This window comes from Muntiacus reevesi, chromosome 3 (genome assembly GCF_963930625.1).
Source record: "Muntiacus reevesi chromosome 3, mMunRee1.1, whole genome shotgun sequence".
In the NCBI taxonomy this organism is placed as follows: domain Eukaryota; kingdom Metazoa; phylum Chordata; class Mammalia; order Artiodactyla; family Cervidae; genus Muntiacus; species Muntiacus reevesi.
Genome location: NC_089251.1, coordinates 34182993 through 34202306, shown reverse-complemented (window position 1 = coordinate 34202306; position 19314 = coordinate 34182993). Strand labels below are relative to the sequence as shown.

Genomic DNA, 19314 nt, shown 5'->3' with positions numbered 1-19314 from the left:
GTTTTGGCACTACCTACCTATCTGTGTTAAGACAGCTTCCCAGATAAAATACATAAAATCTCATTATAGATCAACAGTAGATGAACACTTCCAGTTGACTTTGATGATACAGAACACCAACTTTGAATCTCAATTAAGCAAAATGTTGTCTTCTCCCCTAAAAGAAGTCCCTTCTTCTCATGACTGCAAAAAATTATACTCAATCACTATACTTCAAATTCTTTTAAAAATCTTTTCAATGCAGGTTTGTCTCTTAAATTACAAACGGTGTGTGATATGTATGTCTGTGTTGTGTGTAGGCTAAATTTTATTTTTCAATGACAACATGCTATTTTTCCCAGCAAGTTTTTACTAATAACTCTTCTCTGAAACAGAATGTCAAGGGAATAATTCCACTACTATACTTGCCCCATGAAATCTTAGTAATCTTCATTAACCTTTAATATTTTAATTTCTACCCTACTAAAATGATTCATTCAATGTTACATGCTAAACAGCAAAGTTAACTTAAAAACGTAAAATTTTTACAATTGGCTAGAATGTGGAATTTTGGTTTTAAATTAAAGAACTAGGCAGCTGCCATAATTTTAATTTATCTTTTAAGTTTGCCTGATCGTAATAATTAATGTGATTTGAGTCTACAGATGGCCTTCAGGAGTTCTGTAACCCCCCATCTGTAATACTGTGTATATAAACATGCATATTTTTCGAAGAAGGCCCAGGGCTTTCATGATTTCTCAGAGGGGTCTGTGAATCGCTGTATCATTTCAGGTACACTAGTAAACAAACAGATAATGAAAAAAGAATAAAGAAGAAAACTTAACAGATACAGGGGCAGGCTAGACATTTCAGGAATAGAGCCGTAGGCCTGTGGGTTCTCAGAGTGTGATCCTCTTTTTCACTGCATTGACATATGCATGGTGAAAACAATGATGATTAAAACGCAGGCACCTGAGCAGAAACCAAGTCAGTGCCATGCACTTACAGTGAAACAGAAAGATCCAGTTTCAATTTAAAATGCCCTTAAGCAGTAAAAATGATGAATTTTATTAAATCTCCACCAGAGTATACATCTTTCTAATATTCTGCATGAGGAAATGTAAAGTATCCATGAAGCATTCCTGTTGTATATTCAAGTACAATGGCTGTCGTCAAGAAAAGCTCTAGAGTGACTGTTGAAGTACCAAAGCTAGCTACCTTTTTTCCCACAGAACATCTCTTTTGCTGAAAGCACAACTAACAAACTGTGGTTACTCACTCAAGATATTTAACAGATATGCTTGAAAATGAACAAAGTGAGCCTGTCATTTCAAATGAAACAATTGACAGCATTTGTAGCTAGTGAAAATTAAAATTTTGGAAACTTTGTATCCAGCACCACGAATTTGACAGCTTCTTCATACTATGGACTTGTCTGATACCTTATTCTAAATTAACAAATGTGATTCTTTAATGTTGTATAAAATGTGTCAACTTGGAACATCTGCATAAATCACCTTAAAATAAACAGTGCATGTTACAAAATCATTTGTAAGATCCATTTAAAATGCAAGATAGATCAATGAATTTTGATGTAAGAGAACATTTCAGATTCTACAACTAACCTTTAAGAAATTACCACTTGTCAATTTCTATTATACTATTAAAGAATATCCACCATTATCTATAAATGCTTTAAAAATACTCCTTTCTTTTCCACTTTATCTGTAAAAATACAGATTTTTTTCATATACTTCAACCAAAACAATGTTATCAAAACAAACTAAAGCAAAGCAGGTATGAGAATTCTGCTGTCTTCTACAAAGCTAGACATTTAATAAATGTGCTGATCCCTAATATTTCTGTTGCAGAAAGCAAACTCTACATATGTAAAGTGAACAGGTTATCAAAATTTTAAGTTCTTAGTTATCAAAATTTTAAGTTCTTAGTTTTAATTTCTAACAGTAACTGATAAACAACTCACACGAAAATTCTTGTCCTCAGTTTTTTTATGAGTATAAAGTAGTCTCAAGATTCAAAGTTTGAAATCCACTGCTCTCTAGCCCCTAATCAAAAGAAAGCAAATATCAAAACTCCTTAAATCACCTTTCACCACTTTATTCTGCCCAGAAATATCTCTCCCCCTCAGCAGCAACATTAATATGTCAAACCAGATTATAAATGCCAAATAAGAGTAATAGGAAAGAAATGTTTTACACATACAAGCAGAACAATGTGTGGTTGTATGCAACAAACAACGCACATCTGTTAGATCCTCACTAGAAATAAGCCTTCTCAAAAATTACTGTGGAGAGGGTCCAGGGCTCACCAGCATTAAGAAGCCCTTTCATACTTCATCTTGGCTCAGGTTTACACTAAACAAGAACACTAACATTTTCGGAGCTTTTATTATGTTCAAAGTGTTTTACCAGTTTAATTTTTACAGATACATTATGAAGCAGGTACCCATTATCATCCTCAAAATACAGAAGAAACTGGGGATAAGCTGAAATTGTAACACATGCAGAACCTGTATCTTTTAACAAGTATCAGTATGTATCAATACTTAGATATACCTTGAGTAAACAAATGTACACCTGATTTTATTATTTAGGATTCACATAACAATTGCAGCTAAGGTCTGATGTTCATAAATTACATTCCTTTCTGTCATTATATAACTTTAGATCTTTCACTTCCACTCAGAAGCCTAGTCATTTTCTTTCACTACTTTGGCTCAATTATTTGATAACTATTCAAATATCACAGAAAAACCTAAAAGTACCTATAAAGTTTCCTTCTCAGTTCTCCATTTAAAATAAAAGAGTCATAACTGCTAAGTACAACATTAGAGAAAGCTATAGTAATAGCAGTCCTTAAATTTCTTTTATGGGGAAAAGTAACTTGATTTCTTTAAATGTTGAAAATAGGTAGCAGGATTAAGGGAAAAGTTAAAACGTGTTAGGCAAGCACTCAAATCAAGAAAATGTTTCTATCAATAGTTTGGTAACTGACTAGATGGGAACTTAGGCATGGTCTGAGGAACAGTCCAAGGCTTAAACTCTTTTATGATGAAATAAACCTAGTCTTTACACAGAAGCAGGAAAATTTGGGAAGGGAGGGCCCTGAGGTCAGTGATTATTAGAAAGGTTATATATGCCCTCATAAATCACTTTGCTACATACAGGTGGATAGGCAGATTAAAGGACAATTGTCCCTATCCTTTATCTATGTTCCCTATGTATGGCAAGTACCCACCTAGACCAGGTACTCAATTCCTCTATCAAGCTAGTGCCTACTGGCTATTTACACAAACTTAACTTCAGAATGAATTTCTGCATTTTTAGCCCCCCCAGCTCTAATTGTGGAATAAGGACTTAATTTCTATTAAAACATTTTCATTTTATCTAACAGAGGAAAATCTGAGGTGCAGTGTATTACAGAGGATGAGGTGTTAAAAAAAAAAATGCATTTCACCTACTAATAACCAAGACTTCAAAGGTAACCATATTCAATCTTGGGGGAAGGTGGAGAGTTTTCAAAAAGAGAGTTGTAACCTCCATCTCTTTCTGCTTCCCGTCTTCCTGATCCTCTATTTTTTCCCAGAAACAGTAAGCCTTGAAATGACTACTTCTAGCCACTAGAGCAGTGACTGCTGCCCAAGGGTATACATTTGTACTGACTCAAAATTAAATCCTAGAAGATTCAACTGTGAATCCATATCCTCCACCACCACACCATGCTACGCCTACTGACATTTGCAAACCATTTCTTCTTGCATCCCTAGAGTCCAAGACTTCTAAGATAACCTTTGTTTCAGAAACTGAGATTTTCATTATTTCTAAATATTTTGACATTCTTAACAGCTGCATTATTTTACCTGTTAGAGTTGCTTGAGAACATAGGATATTAGAACAGATATTCTATTAAAACAATAAATGTGGATAATAAGACAACAGAGGAAAAAAAATACTTGATAAAATTTACTATCTTCCTCACTAATCCTAAATCTTAATATAATCCTGTCTCTAGACTCAAATGTAAATAGATTTCTAAATCCCAATAAATCCTAATCTTGGATTTGGACATTTATCAGAAAAGCCCTGCATTCAAATAAAATAATAACACCCTGGACTACTTCTTCAAACCATCAAAATTTCCCTCACCTGGAACTAACAGGAAAACCACTTAATCGCTCAATCTCTGAACAATGAACCATCTTTACGCCTTCTCCAGCTTTTCACCTAAAAAGAAGCAAGAGGAGAGAAAGCAACCTTCAGCCTATCTCCCCTATTCCTCAACCTGCTGTTTTCAAGAGACCTGGCCTTGGATTTAGACACAAACACTTGCCCTGTAGAAGCTGAGGTTGCCAAGATCAACTAGCACTTCCTTCAAACTGCCTAACCTTTAGACTGCTGGGTCATAATTAAACAACTGAATCAGAAAAGAAGCTTTAAACAGTTTGGCAGTTCCTCAAAAGGTTAAACAGAGTTACCCATTGACAAAGGAATTCCACTCCCAGTTATATCACCCAAGGGAAATGAAAACATATGCCCACACAAACACTTGTACATAAACATCCATAACAATATTTTTCACAACAGCCCAAAGCAGGAAACAACTCAAATGTCCATCAAGTGACAAACGGACAAATTAAAATGTGGTACAGTCATACAAAGAAATATTGTTTAGCCATAAAAGGAACGAAATACTGACACATGCTTCAATATACATGCACTTGCAAAACATTAAAAAGCCAATCACAAGAGACCACATAATGCATTATTTCATTCACATGAAATGTCTAGAACAGGCAAAATCCACACAAAGTAGATTAGGGGTAACCTAGTGCTGGAGAGGAGTGAAGGGAAAAGGGACTTGTCAGCTAACGAGAACAGGGGTGTGTTTGAGAATGGTGGGGAGAACTTTCTAATGGTGATGGTGGTGACTGATGGGTTACACAACTCTGTGAATATACAACCACTGATTTATACAATTCAAAAGGTGAAATTGCATGGTATGTGAGTTGTATCTCAATAAAAATATTATTTAAAAAGGAGAAAGGAGAGACTTGGGAATTCCCTGGCGATCCAGTGATTGGAGGCACAGTGCTTTCAATGCAGGGGACCAGGATTCAATTCCTGGCTGGGGAACTAATATTCCACAAGCTGCATGGTGCAGCCAAAAAAACAACAATAAAGCTTTAAAAAGGGGGGGGGGGGGGGGGGCTTTAATATGGTTTCATTAATCTTCATTTTTCAAATCCAGTCCTTTGCTTAACTTTCAAAAGGACACAAAAGAGGTAAACTTCCTATTTGCTTAGTCTTCCAGCTTAACTAAAAATGATCACAGCAGTTCCACAAATTTAGACATCTGATAAGTTGTGATTAAGTTAAAAACGGATTTAAAAACAAAACAAGAATACACGCATCCCAAGATTTTCATAAAGAGAGGGCCAAAAATATAAACACAATCATATTCTGTCATGTTAAGTTTTTGCTAATAGTCTACTAATATGATACTAATATTCTACAATTTATCTTGTAATATTAAGTTTAGCTTTGTAGCAAAGTAAAAAAAAACTGCAAGAAAATTTTTAAAAATTAACTCATAAAGCTATATAAACAATATTCTAAAAATGTAAAGTATCTGAAAGAAAAATGCATTGAAATTTCAACAAGTTATCTCTGGATCATGGGATTATGGGGAGGACTTTAGTTTTAATTCTTCACTGTTTCATATAAGAAATTCTTTCCTGTAAGAATAAGAATGCTTATTTTTATAATCAGAAAAGCATATCCCAGACACTCACAGTTTTAAATGTACATGATACACATACATAATAATCAAATATATGATATAATATATATAACGGGCACATGTTAGTTATCATCAGCTGATATAGCCCAGTTTTTAAACACTTGGATCATGTCTGTATTTGGGAACAGAGCTAGCACAGTCTTAACCACTGGGAAGCAGATTCCCAAACAAGTAGATTCTACTCATCCTATTTCAACTCCTCCAAACTAAACTCAACATTGACAGACTGAATAAAGCTCCCCAGGTGATTGCTCTATACTCCCACTGCCATCCTAAGTCCTTTTGGAACTGCTCATCAAAGTAAAAAAGCTTTTAGTGGATTTCTCAGGATACTCACAGAAACTAGCTTCAATTTAAACAACCAGTCAAAAGCACGATGATAAACCCACAACAATGTAGTAGCAGGGTCACTACAGAGAGTGGTAGGAATCTCTGGCTTTGTAGTAAGTAAAACTTAACGAAGAAAATATATTGGAGGAATATGCACTGTCCAAACAATAAATTAGTATACTGTTATGCATTAAATAGTAACAAAAAAAATTAAATGTAAATGGTGCTTTGGAAATTCACATGATTTGCCCACCTAAGAAAACACAAAGCAACTCATAAAATTTATACTAAAAGTGTTATAACTGACTGGTAATTTGATGCAATAAAAAGAAAAAAAAAATCGAGACTATGTTATGGAACTACAATCAACATTTTAAAATGAGAAAGTTTTGCTGATCAAGTCCTGTACTTTCATTTAATACTAAAGACAAACCAAAAATTTAACTATAGCTATTCTGCTAAGCAACCTCACTTGAATTTGAGTTAAATTTAATTAGCATGTAATGTCACTGAAAACCACGTGATTTTTATTTGGAGACTAAAAAAAATTATTTCAAGACTAAAATAATTACTTACTAGAAAATCCAAGTCTGCTTTGGATGTCTTTGGACAGGTCTAGATTTTGCAAAGGAGAAAGGAGCCTGGAGAATTTAAGAATCCCAGGGAGGCACTGTCAAAACTAAATATACTTCCCAGGATTAAGAAGCAAGTAATGGTACCCTTTACTGACAGAGAGCAGGCTGCAAAAGCTTGAAAATCACTTGTTTAAATTGGGAATTTCCTGAATGAAGAGACAGTGTCTTGTCTTTGCATTCCTGGTGACTGGCACAAAGCAGGTCAATAAATTCTTGCTAATTTAAAAGGGGAAAATGTCTGGAAAACGATCATCAAAAACCAGAACCGAACATTGATAGAATTCAAATTCACAAAAACAATCACTTAGCCTATTTCCCCCACCATATCTTTTTTCTAGTAACCTCGAACAATCCATGAGTGAAGTTTCTTAATTATGTATAATCATAAAACCATGACTTAAGACGACCCACATCAAACATTCAAAAATACATAAGTCTATCTTGTCTTATGCCTATAAAGTATATAAAGAAGTATATGAAAAATAAAACTGAAGAAGTTGGAGACAAGCATCAGATTTTTAAATATTTAAATTTACAAGCCAAGTTCATGGTGAGCATAAACTTCTCCCAAAGTTAACAAGATATTAAAATTTTAAACAGCTACATTTCCCTCTCAGAACAAACAACAAATAATTAAAAAAAAAAATTTTCCCCCAAAGCAAATGTCTCACACCCAGCAAGATGTTCACATCTGTTAAAATCCAGTCTTAAACAGTGAACACTAACTGCAGGCACCAGGGGGCCTCCCAGGAATAATTTGATAGTAAAGGAAAAAGCAAATAAGAGTTCCTGGTAAAACTTTGCTTCCTAGTCAGTCTTAAAAGACACTCAGTCTCACACTGCTGGAAGACTTTCACATCTGTAGCAAATATACTGTATACTGTAGTCTGTTACACAACCGGTACACACAGAAACTGATGAGATACTCACACTTCAGCCAAAGCAAGGAACCAGCGCCCTCCCTTCCGCCCCCCAATCATACAATCTTCTGTGATGCTTTTCCATCACAGTAAGTACATACTGTTTCACTGTGAAAAACAATTATCTTCAAGAAGTTTGAAAGCAAGTAACAACGTCTATGTAATCCTGCCACGGTTTCTGAGAGAGAGGACTCTAAATCTTTTTTTTAATGGGTTAATTTTTTTCCTACACATTCACAAAGCAGTTAGTGATGACGCAAATGTTGGGGGTAAAGGCATTCGCGGGCAGAAGACCGCGAAGGACTTTGAGTAATATCCTGGCCTCTCCATCTCTTCCTTCTCCCTCAATCCCGAACTCTAACATAAAACTATCCAAAACAAAAAACAGAAGGGCCCAGAAACTTCAAAAGCTGCGAAGACTTGTAAAGACCCTTTTAAACACAACAGAGGCTTTACAATCGACCTTTTCTAAGTTTGTGCAGAAATTAAATCCTGCTCAAACCTGTTAAAATTCTCAAATCCGAAAACCAATCCCTACAGCAAACGTGTGTCCACATATTTCTGGCGTGCTTCTTCGGCTCGGTCAGACTTGTTTTACCATTTTTTAAAGCTAAATTAGACATGGGAGGTACTCAGCTCTCGCTAGTGTTATCTTATCCCTGAACAGTTCGCCCTGTAGGATCATGTAAAATTTGCTGAACAGATCCGTTTTCCCAGGGAGATTTAAAAAAAAAAAATTTTTTTTTTCACTCCCAGAACAAGAATCCGGAGGCAGCCAAGGGCCAGGCACAAAGAGAACTGAGGAGAAACACACATTCCGCGGGCATACAATGCATCGGAGCACGCATCCCGGCCCCCTCCTCCTGGGAAGGGTCAACCCGCGCCCCGGCCGCGCGCCGCCGTGCGGGTCCCCGAAGGTCCGCGGGGCACTGCCCGCCCGCGGGGACAGCCCCTCTCGCCCGGCCTCCGTCCCGGAGGCCGCTCCCCCGGCCCACCAGCTTCTTCGCCCCCATCCTCGGCGGCCGCCTCGGGGCGGGAAAAGCAGGGAAGCGGGCGGCAAGGGGGGCGGTTTCCCCCAGGCTCCAGACCCCGAGGGACCAGGAGAGGTAAAGGAGAGCGTCCCCTCCCCGCGGCCCGCCGGGCCCCGACTCACCCTCCAGCAGTCGGGTAATGAGACTGTCCACGTTCAGCTCCCCGTCCGCCATCTTGTCGGCACCAGACGCTCCTTCCCGGCAGCGGGAACAAGGGCTTCTCGGCGGCGGAGTCTGCGGCGACCGCTCGGCGTGCCCTCACCTACAAGTCACGCGGCGTTTCGACCCCAGCTCCAGCTCCCCCTTCCCCCGGGCCCTCCCCCCACCCCCTCCCCACCTAGCAGTGGAGCTGGCACACACTCGGAGGCACCCACGATAAATAAATAAATAAACAAGTGGAGCCCCCCACGAACCGGGCCGCGTCAGACCCAGCCGCCGCCGCAGCCGCCGCCGCCGCCACCTCCTCCTCCTCCTCCTCGGCACCGCCCAACTCCGCAAAGCTCACCAGCGCCGCCGACGGCCCCACCCGCAGCGCCACTCACTCCACACCGCCCGGCCCCGCCACCGCGCCACGCAGCCCCCGGCGCAGGCGCACGGCGTACTCCCCGCGCGGCCCCGCCTCACTCGCCCCCTGCCCCCCCTCCCCCCGCCCTCGCGCAATCGCACTGGACTCGGTTCTCCCGCCACCACCACCGCCGCGCCGCACCGCCCCCCTCGCGCAGGTGCGACGCGGTTCCTCGCCAGTTCCACTGCGCTGAATCTCAGCGGCTGCGCAGGCGCCCCGGAGGCTCCCAGGGTTTGCTGCGCTGGGGAAGCTCCCATTACGCAGAGCGCGCGTAGGCAGTGCTGACCCTCCCTCCTCCCAGCTGGCCGGGCCCGGCGCTACGCAGACGCGCTTGTGGCTGTTCCCGCCTCGCTTTTCTTTCCTTGGTTTCAGTCCCTGATTTGGCAAGTAATTCCTCGTTTTCAGTAAGCGGGAAACGTGGACTGCTGTTACCCGTGTTTGAAGCTGGGTTTGTCCGTTTGGAAAACGAGAAGGGATTATTCTACTGGAAAAGTTTGACTTTGCAAGTAAAGGGTTTTGTAATCCAACGGTTCCACAAGGTTGGTTGCCAAGTGTCCGTGGATGAAATAAATTGAAGTGGGCCTTAGGAAGGTCAGCAATAAAAATATTTTACATGGGTCCCGCTGTCTGCTTTCTTTAGATCTCTTTCACATACCTTACGTCTTAAATTCTGTGGATACTGTTTTCCACAGTGCATTTAACAACAAGAAAAATACCTTCATTATATTGCTTAATCATTCTACCGTGTGATTGTCTTTGCATTTATCTCCTACACTCGACTGTGAGCTACACGGTAAACCCAGTTTATCTTTGTGCCTTCAGCTTCTGCCACATCTAGTATGTAGAAGAGAGGGACAAAGAAACATTGAGGCTCAGAAAGGTTGGTTGCCCACCTCTTCTTTCCATCGCGTAATTCTGCCTCTAGAAAAGCACGGGGAAGAGTAGCCACGCAAAAGATCTAGATAAACCAGAGTTTTTGACCTGTTCTCAGAAGTGGTCAGAGGCAAAGTCTTTAATCATTCCTCAGGTGTTTATCCAGAAACTTAAGATGCTGTTTCAAGCTCAAGGCAGTGCTCCCCCCACTCTCATATCACTAATAATAACTAACATTTCTGAGATCCCTGTATGTGCTCTGGCACAGTTTTAAATGTTATAGAACATGTGTTATTTAATCCTTACACCAGCCCAATGAGGTAGGTACTATTATTATCGTTACTTTGTAGATAGGATTTATTGAAATGCAGAATGGTTAAGTACTTAGCCACAATTCAGTGGCAGATCTGGGATTCAAACCCAGGCATCTAGCAACAGCGTCTGCACTGTCAACAGCTGTGATATACTCCCCCTCAGTGTGTGAGCTGAGATGCTTAAAATGTGCGTGTGCTGTATCATAAACTTTGAGAACAGAAATCATAGGTTTGGGGCGGGGGGTGGTGGGGGCGGGGAGTGAAGCATTGTCCAAACAAGTATTTTATGATGGTTCAGATGATTTATAGAGATAGGATTTCCTAACCCCATTTTGTCTAGCTTTCTCTCCATTTCAAGATTTGGCATGTACATTGGTGGTGAACACAGACCAGGTGACAATCTATTATGGTGATTCTGTCTGAAGTAGTTTTCATTGACTCTTATTGCTGCTGACTCTTATTTCATTATCCTTATTGCTGAAGGAATGGATCCTCATCAAACTCTTATTAACGAACATTAATTTATACCTGTTTTATTCCAGAAGAAGGGATTTAAAGTAGCTTATATAAATACGTGCAGTAGGATCAATTAAAATAAGTACAGAGAATAATAGCACAAAAGAAAACTGAGGGAGAGAGAATGGTAAAACCAGCTGTGTTGTATGCAAAATGCATCATGTAAGGTCCTTTTGGTTTGCTAGGGATAGGTCACAAGTATGGTTCTAAGCTTTCTAGTGTCCAAGGAAAATTGCAACCAGTCAGTAGCAAGTGGAGTAAGTGTTCTGGCTGAACTGGATCTGGAATTTGAGTAGACCAGCTTATGGACTTGGATGCCACTTTCCCAGATCTCTCCATGAGCCTCTAAGAGTAACAGTGCTTTAGAACACTTAAATAAGTGTCTTTTTATCCTCCACTTTTCATGGGACCCATTGTTGTTAAGTCGTCCAGTCGTGTTTGACTCTTTGTGACCCCATGGACTGCAGCTTGCCAGGTTTCCCTGTCCTTCACCATCTCCCAGAGCTTGCTCAAACTCATGTTTACTGGATCAGTGATGCCATCCAACCATCTCATCCTCTGTCATCTCCTTCTCCTCCTGCCTTCAATCTTTCTCAGCATCAGGGACTTTTCCAATGAGTCAACTCTCTGCATCAGATGGCCAAAGTATTGGAGTTTCAGCTTCAACATCAGTCCTTCCAATGAAAATTCAGGCCTGATTTCCTTAAGGATTGACTGGTTGGATCTCCTCACAGTCCAAGGGTCTCTCGAGTCTTCCCCAACACCACAGTTCAAAAGCATCAATTCTTCAGCACTCAGCCTCCTTTATGGTCCAACTGTCACATCCATACATGACTCCTGGAAAAATGGTAGCTTTAACTGTACGGACTTGTTGTAAAAGTAATGTCTCTGCTTTTTAACATACTGTCTAGGTTGGTCATAGCTTTTCTTCCAAGGAGCAAACGTCTTTTAATTTCATGGCTGCAGTCACTATCTGCAGTGATTTTGGTGCCCAAAAAAATAAAATCTGTCACTGTTTCCATTGTTTTCCCCATCTATTTGCCATGAAGTGATGGAACAGTATGTCATGATCTTAGGTTTTTGAATGAACCCCCATGAAAGGGAACTTTGAACACTGTCCTCAATTAGGGTCCAATATATGCAGATACATTTAACAGACAAGGAACACCCGAAGGAAACTGAATTATACAGAGAGAAAGCGAGCGCCTTAGAGAAAATCACTGCAAGTGGAGTAGGGCAGAGAGAGTCCAGTCTCAGCAGAGTTCTGGGAGTCAGAAGGGCTTGGAGAGTGGTTCTGAGTACTGCCTACAGATGGGAAGATGGCCCTTCACCCCTGCCCTCACCAGATTTTCTAGTGTCTTAGAATCCTGGGTAAGAAGGGACTATTATGAAAATGAAAGAGCTGTATTACTAGCGGCCCAACCAACTTTCTTATGGGATCTGCCTCCAAAAATATTACATGAGAATTAAAATCAGACTTCTTCAGATTTTGAAGTTTGACTAGTGTATATACTATATATTACTAAATACTTCTGCAGCTTTTGGGACAGCTCACTGTAAACTGATTTTTTTAAAAAGAAAATCATATGAATATCTATGTCATATAAGGTAAATAAAGACTACATTATGCCTCATGTTAGTTTAGGTCAAAGGAAATTTGGAAAAGAAAGAAAAAATATAAAAATCACCTATAATTTCACCAGCCATAGATAACCACTTTTCTGTTTTCTTTCTGAATGCACATGAGTGCTCAGTCGCTTCAGTCATGTCCGACTCTTTGCAACCCTATGGACTGTAGCCCACCAGGCTCCTCTGTCCATGGGGATTCTCCAGGCAAGAATACTGGAATGGGTTGCCATGCCCTCCTCCAGGGGATCTTCCCAACCCAGGGATCGAACCCTCATCTCTTACGTCTCCTCCATTGGCAGATGGGTTCTATTGTGTTTGTGTGTGTGTGTGTGTGTGTGTGTGTGTGTGTGTTTATCACTAGCACCACCTAGGAAGCCTTTCTGAATATATATATACTTATTTATATAATATATAATTATTTTATAAATATATTTACTATATACACATATATAGTGGGTTTCCCCTGCTATCTGAAAGTAGAGCATTCCTATGCAATTACCCTAGGATATATGTTGCTAACAGACACACAAAATAAATCAGATAAAGCACAGATGCTCACAGACACAATTCAAAGTTATGGCAGCTGGATTCTGAGATGATGCTGAGTATAGTTTCTAGGGAAAGAGCTTGGTGGTGCTTGGTGTGAGCACTGCCTCTGTCATAGCCCACTGCAGAACTAAGGCTAAACACTATTTTTGCTTCTCACATTTTTGTAAAAATTAAAGTCCTCTTTAGATTTCTTTCAGTTAGCAGAAAAAGATACTCATGTAGGTCTTTCATAAAGTCAAAGTTGCATAAAGTGAACTTTCTTAAAGCAGGGGAGAGATAGATGAATGCCTATTTTATAAAACTGGTCATGCTTCTCTTCCATTTCATCCTACTTTGTTAAGTGATTTTTCATGCCACATTTATGTAAATCTCAGTTTTCAAAGTTAATTTAGACCTTAAAATGTAGGCAAGACATTGAGGACAGAGGAAGAGGTAAGAGGTGGAGATCTGGAGACCAGAAAAGAGAGTGCTGCAGGCAGCAGCAGCAATAGAGGCAGTTGGAGCCACTGTCAGGATCAAGGGTAGGTAGGTCCCAAAGAGAAAGAAGCCTCACTTAGCAAATACTGACACCGACAAATTTCTTGGCCTGAGTCTGAGCAGTGACCTGTGGGCAGAATGGGATCGCCAGTTAGGGAAGTCAGCAGCTTAGAAGCAGAGACAGAAGAAAGCTGCCAGTGGTACAGGAGACACGGGTTGGAGCACTAACGATATTTGGTGGGCTCTGAAGAGCACCTGAACCTGGAGACCAGCAGATTTTAGAGCAGGGGACTAGCAGATAGTGGTCCTGATTGCATGCAGGAAACTGCCTGCCTTTCTTTCTGGACATGTGGCCAGACTTAGATAAAGGATGAGGCTAAGGTCCTCCTCCTGGTGAGACCAGGATTGTTAATCTATTAATAACAGACTAAAGGGCAAACCATTAGCTAGACTCCCAACCCAGTAGAGCTTTAGATTGTGGTGTGTCAGAGCCAGTTGTTAAACTTTCAGGGAATTTTGCAAGCCAGTTGTTAAACAATCACTATTTTAATAGTAAATTATATAGACTTACAATAAATATAGCACAGACAAAGGTAATGATTTCTCAAGATTCATCATATTCTATTTATGTTGCTACATCTTACTATTATATATAGTCTAAAGGTTGTTAACATGTATCTGTAAGGTGGGAATACTATATAATGAAATGCTATTATGCATCACTTTCTGACTCTACTTTCAGTGACATTATGTTGGCCAAGGTGGGAGGAATATTTACACCAAGGAAATCAGTGCATGCTCTAAGTCCAGAGCTTTTTTCCACTAGAAAACTAGTTGTTCAACATTTACCACCATGCCACTGGGCTTAGGAGTAACAACATGCATGTTAATATCCTTGGGTAATTCCAGAAATGTCTGTGGAGGGAAATTGGACTTCCTGATTGTAAAGGACTTGGAGAATCATGATTTGGGGTCTTAATAAAATCATGATCTTATTTGTAGTTACTGACAAGAATAGACCAGTGCTCAGAGAAACCAAGCTATCACTGTACTGAGACCAGAGAGAGGTCCCTGTGGATTGTCCTCAAAGAAGGCACTTTGGAACACAGTGAGCAGTAGCCTCATGATTCCTTTTAGTAAACACAGCACAGACTTTCATAGGGATGTTTTATATGCCTCTTGATATTGGTCAATAGCCAATAGGGTGTGAAGCTGAGTAGGTTTAGGTAGCGAAGTGTGAAGGTTGTGATAGTGACATATAGACTTTTGTTGCCTTGACTAATCCAAGATAGCTTATAAATGAATTAATCGACATGCATCAAGCTGTTCTTCCATGAATATGATTCCTCTCAATTAAGTCTTGAGTAAGTCTTAAATGGCAGTAAGTTCTAAATTTTACTAGACATACCTTGAGGGCAGCCATTCTGTAATCAAATATCACAGGCTTTCGTATCAGCTTACTTCAAGGATATTGAGAAACCAGGCCAGGACACACGCATCAGTAGCAGGCTACCTCTATCAGTACAGAGCCAAGCTTCGGTGTACACCCAGGCAGGACCAAGAATTTTGCTTAGGATTTACTTTTGGTTTCATTTCAATACACATTTGAGAGAATAATCAAGCACCAAAGTGATCATTTAAGTCATAAGGCATGTCCTCAGTCATTTTAGCTCCCCAAATTATAAAGCCAGGTGTAACCAAATGCCTCTTCCCCCCGCCTCGGTCTCAAACCTTTCCCTTCCCGACTTCTAACTCTCTCTCTCTCTCTGTGGAGTGCTGTCTCTTAAAGTAACTCTCTGGTATATCCTTTGTGATCACCAAGTAAATGCCTATGAATTGAAGGAGTTAACTGGCTGCATAGAACAGTTAACTATAAGACAAAGTCTGTTGGGCAACAATCACAAAGGGTAGCTATTTAATATTTGAAGAGTTGATCTGTGGCTCTTTTTTCTTCTTGCAATTAGATTACAGGACCAGCTGTCTATTTAGGTCATGCCATAGTTTGTTACAATAAAGCCACAATATCTACATATGTAAGATAGTTTCTCTTTCAGGCTCTCCCATCTTGCTCATTCAAGGATATTCAAGAAATAACTCATTGTGTGTGCTGGAGGAAAAGTATACCAAATGGAAAGATTGTTTCAAATAAAACAGTTTAAATGTTTTATTTCTAATGATGGTAGCTCACCTCATTTAGTGTATCCAAATGATGTTAGTCTCTGTTTCAGTTGGCTTTCATAAATAAAACAAAGGGTTATTAAGTTTTTTAATGTAGTTATAAAATGAGTGGCTCTCCCTTAAGACCACATTAAAATTAATGGCATGTATCTCCTAAAACTAAAACCAGATGTGCCTGTGAGCTGTGAAAAGTAGTTATTGGAGTGATATCCAACCCTAAATAGACCCTTTTATATAGGAAACACTAGTTAAACAGAATATTTTTGAGGGTTGTTTGTTTTGAGATTGTTTAATTTATTTTGAGTTATCTTGATTTAAACCAAATCTAGCCTACTATTAATACATTCCTAATTCAAATGCCCTCATGTTGTTATTTGAAGACATCTTACAGCAAATAGACCTCCAAAGCAAAGTGAATGATGAATTCATTCAGTATTTATGAACTATTTGGTACATTTGATACTGCACTGAAGAAGGCATGATCTTCTCAACTTTCAAGTGGTTTAATGGCTGTTTGGGAAAATGACTACAAAATGATTTGGATAGTGGGAAAGGCATTGGTTTGAAGGTGGGAGACCAAAGTAGCTGAATAACCTTAAACAAATCTCTCCGTCTTGCTGAATTTTGGCTTCATTACCCACAAAATTAGCACCATTAGATATCCAAAACTTTTCCCAGCTCTAACAAATCTTTGATTCTAGGACACAAAACTGAAATCCAAAATGTAACATAATATGGTACAGGCTGTCCCCAATTTAGGAACTGGATCAACTCCAAAAGGTCAATTGTTTGGAACACAGAATATATTTTCCCACAGAGACTGTGGTACAAGTGGTGGTTAAATCCCAGATCCATCTGCAAAATCAATTTAATCCTTCATGTAACTGTAGAAGAGTATCCATGGTAATATGGACTCCAACCACCAATTACGTATAACAAAGTTTATGGGAAAAGCCATTGAGGATTCTAACTTGGCATGGAAGAAAACATCTATCAGTGTTTTCCACTATCTGAAGCAATAGGCATGAAGCAATTCTAGTTCTAATTTACAGGCAGACCTGAGCCCCAAATGTGAAACAAAGGCTGGAGTGGCAGATGGAGAGTGAGGGAGGCTCTGATACCTCTGATCTCATAAAGTGGTGGGGGGATGCTGAGGATAGTTCATGGCTTCTGGAGATCTGTTACTAAGGAGAAGTTGGCTCCAAACCAAAGGATAGAGAATGTAAGGGCAGGAGATAGAAAATAAGGGCATGAACATGTATGTGCTGGGAACTTTTTTAAAAAGCTACAATTGTTTTGATCTCACTCACTTTGTGGTTGAGGAAGTTGAGATCTAGAAAGGCTGCATTGCATTTAGCAAAACTAGGACTTGACTGGAGACTTAGGATTCTTCGTCTACACTCCTTCCAGCCCCACACCTCCCTCCCCACTCCTTCCCCTTCCCTCTGATTTTTACTTGAAAGCTCCCAGGCTGTGCAAGAACATGCTCTTTTCACCCCCCTCTTTCCTGCACAGGGATCCCTAGAAGCCTGCACCCCACCCCCATCCTAATCCTTTTTCATCCCCTGGTCTTCCAGGGCAGCCTGCTTAACCATCAGCACAGCACTTTTCTGTTTTGCCCAAGTGTGGTATAACAGTGCCTCCAACTCAAAGAATGACCCTCTAGTTGCTCAAAAGAAGCCTCTCGTACTGCAGTGCAGGTTTGAACAAGCCATCCAGAGAGCAAGCCGGAGTAATCCCAAACTCTAGTGACTCTGGGGTACTTCTAGTAATGATGTTTCTGTTAGGACAGAACCCAAACTGGCTGGGAGAACCAGTGTCCCCATGCCCAGGTGACAGGCATTGCTCCTTTGTCAGAAAAAAAGGCTTACAGGGGCGTGGGTGGGGGTGGTTCCTACCCTGTGCTGGGAATTTTTACTGACATTATCACACTTAATCCCCCTAAAAGTCCTGTGAGGTCAGTATGTTTCCCTGTATAGATGAGGGAATGAAAGTTCAAAGACTTTGGCTTACCTTGAGTCACCATCTCGGTCTGATGTCTAAGACCTGGCTGGAACAAACACACAGTACAGCTTAGAGGTCAGAGCTGGTTTGGTAGACCAGTTCCGGGACAAGGTTGTGAGAAGAGGAGGTGAGGAGGGGGTGGGCCCTTGCACTGGCTGTAATCTGCTTTGATGGCAGGGATAGTTCACTCAGAGCAGGATGTGAGTGGGCAGAAGGTGAGCGGTTTCTCAGTAGTGCAGAGACTTCCAGAAAGAGAGGGAAGAGAGATTCATTCACATCAATGGCTGGAGAAGGGTAGGAAATGATTGCCTCATCCTCTTGACAGGGCTCACAAGCCAGACCAAGAGTCCCACATATGCAACCCTGATTTGTCCATATGTTACGCCAGGCCCCCAGGATCAGTCTTAGGAATGTGGTTCAGATCCTGAGCTGTTTAGAATGGGAGAGGGCAGGTAAGACCATAATACAAGTGGTGCAACTGAGGGGCTGGAGCTGGGTTGTGAAGCGCTGTGGGGTTTACATCAGTGCCTTTCACACGAGGTGCTGTAGGTTTGTTGTCAATCATCTCAGGAGCTTTTTGAAAATACCAGTGTTTAATTTCCCCTCCTCCCCTTGAAAGTGAAAGTGTTAGTTGCTCAGTCATGTCTAACTCTTTGCTACCTTATGGACTGTAGCCCTCCAGACTCCTCTGTCCATGGAGATTCTCAGGCAAGAATACTGGAGTGGGTAGCCATTCCCTACTCCAGGGGATCTTCCCAACTCAGATCAAACCTGGGTCTCCTGCCTTGTAGGCGGATTCTTTACCCCCTGAGTCACCAGGGAAGCCCATTCACTCCCATACTCAAACCAAAAGCAAAAGACCAAAGTCAAATCCCTTAGAGTAATTCATAACACTTGGAAATACCACCACACAACAGCAAACCAATGATTTCTTACTGATGAAAAAGAGTACAACAAAACAAAGACATCCCAGAGTATTCAATATCCTTATAGGGACAGACTAAAATTCTAATAAACTTCAAATTCAAATTCCTCCCCTTAAGAAGTCCTATCTGTTAATAATTCTCAGCACTGGGAGGAGAGGAGTAGATTTTGGAATAATGCCCTAGGAAGTTCTGATAGGGGCCCATGCATCCATCCTCCATTTTTCACTGGCATAGATTGCAAAAAATAAGACAAAGCATATCAAAGAGGCTGGCTCAGATAGGAGAGCCAGGGGAGGGTTCTTCAGGAGAAGGGATCATTTCTGGTGGAGTTTGCAGAAGTATAAAGAGACTGGAATGCCTGGGGCAGAGAGTGTCCACAGGGAGTGATAGGAAATAGGGTGGAGTGATTAAGGTGAGCAGTCTAGGAGGAACTAGAATGCTGGGAAGAAAAGTTTAAACCCAGAGCTATTTGAAACAGGAAACTGTTCATATATTCTCCTTCAATGACTAATGAGCACCTGCTCAGAGCCAGGCACGATGTTACCTGCTGGGGATCCAGCAGAGGACA

At 40.6% G+C, this 19314-nt stretch overlaps 1 protein-coding gene across 2 annotated transcripts in view; it reads right to left on the bottom strand.

Moving 5' to 3' along the window:
• Positions 1-9325, bottom strand: part of PPP1CB (protein phosphatase 1 catalytic subunit beta) — a 34908-nt gene extending 25583 nt beyond the window's left edge. Inside the window, exons 1-2 of one of the 2 annotated variants that reach the window (XM_065928921.1) lie at positions 9221-9325; positions 8838-8977 (exon numbers count right to left, since the gene is read on the bottom strand). In XM_065928921.1, coding sequence (XP_065784993.1) covers positions 8838-8889 — 52 coding nt within the window. In that variant the 5' untranslated portion in view covers positions 8890-8977; positions 9221-9325. Of the gene's footprint in view, positions 1-8837; positions 8978-9128 lie in introns of both variants that reach the window. The other variant, XM_065928920.1, reaches the window with a different exon arrangement.
• Positions 9326-19314: the final 9989 nt, after the last annotated feature.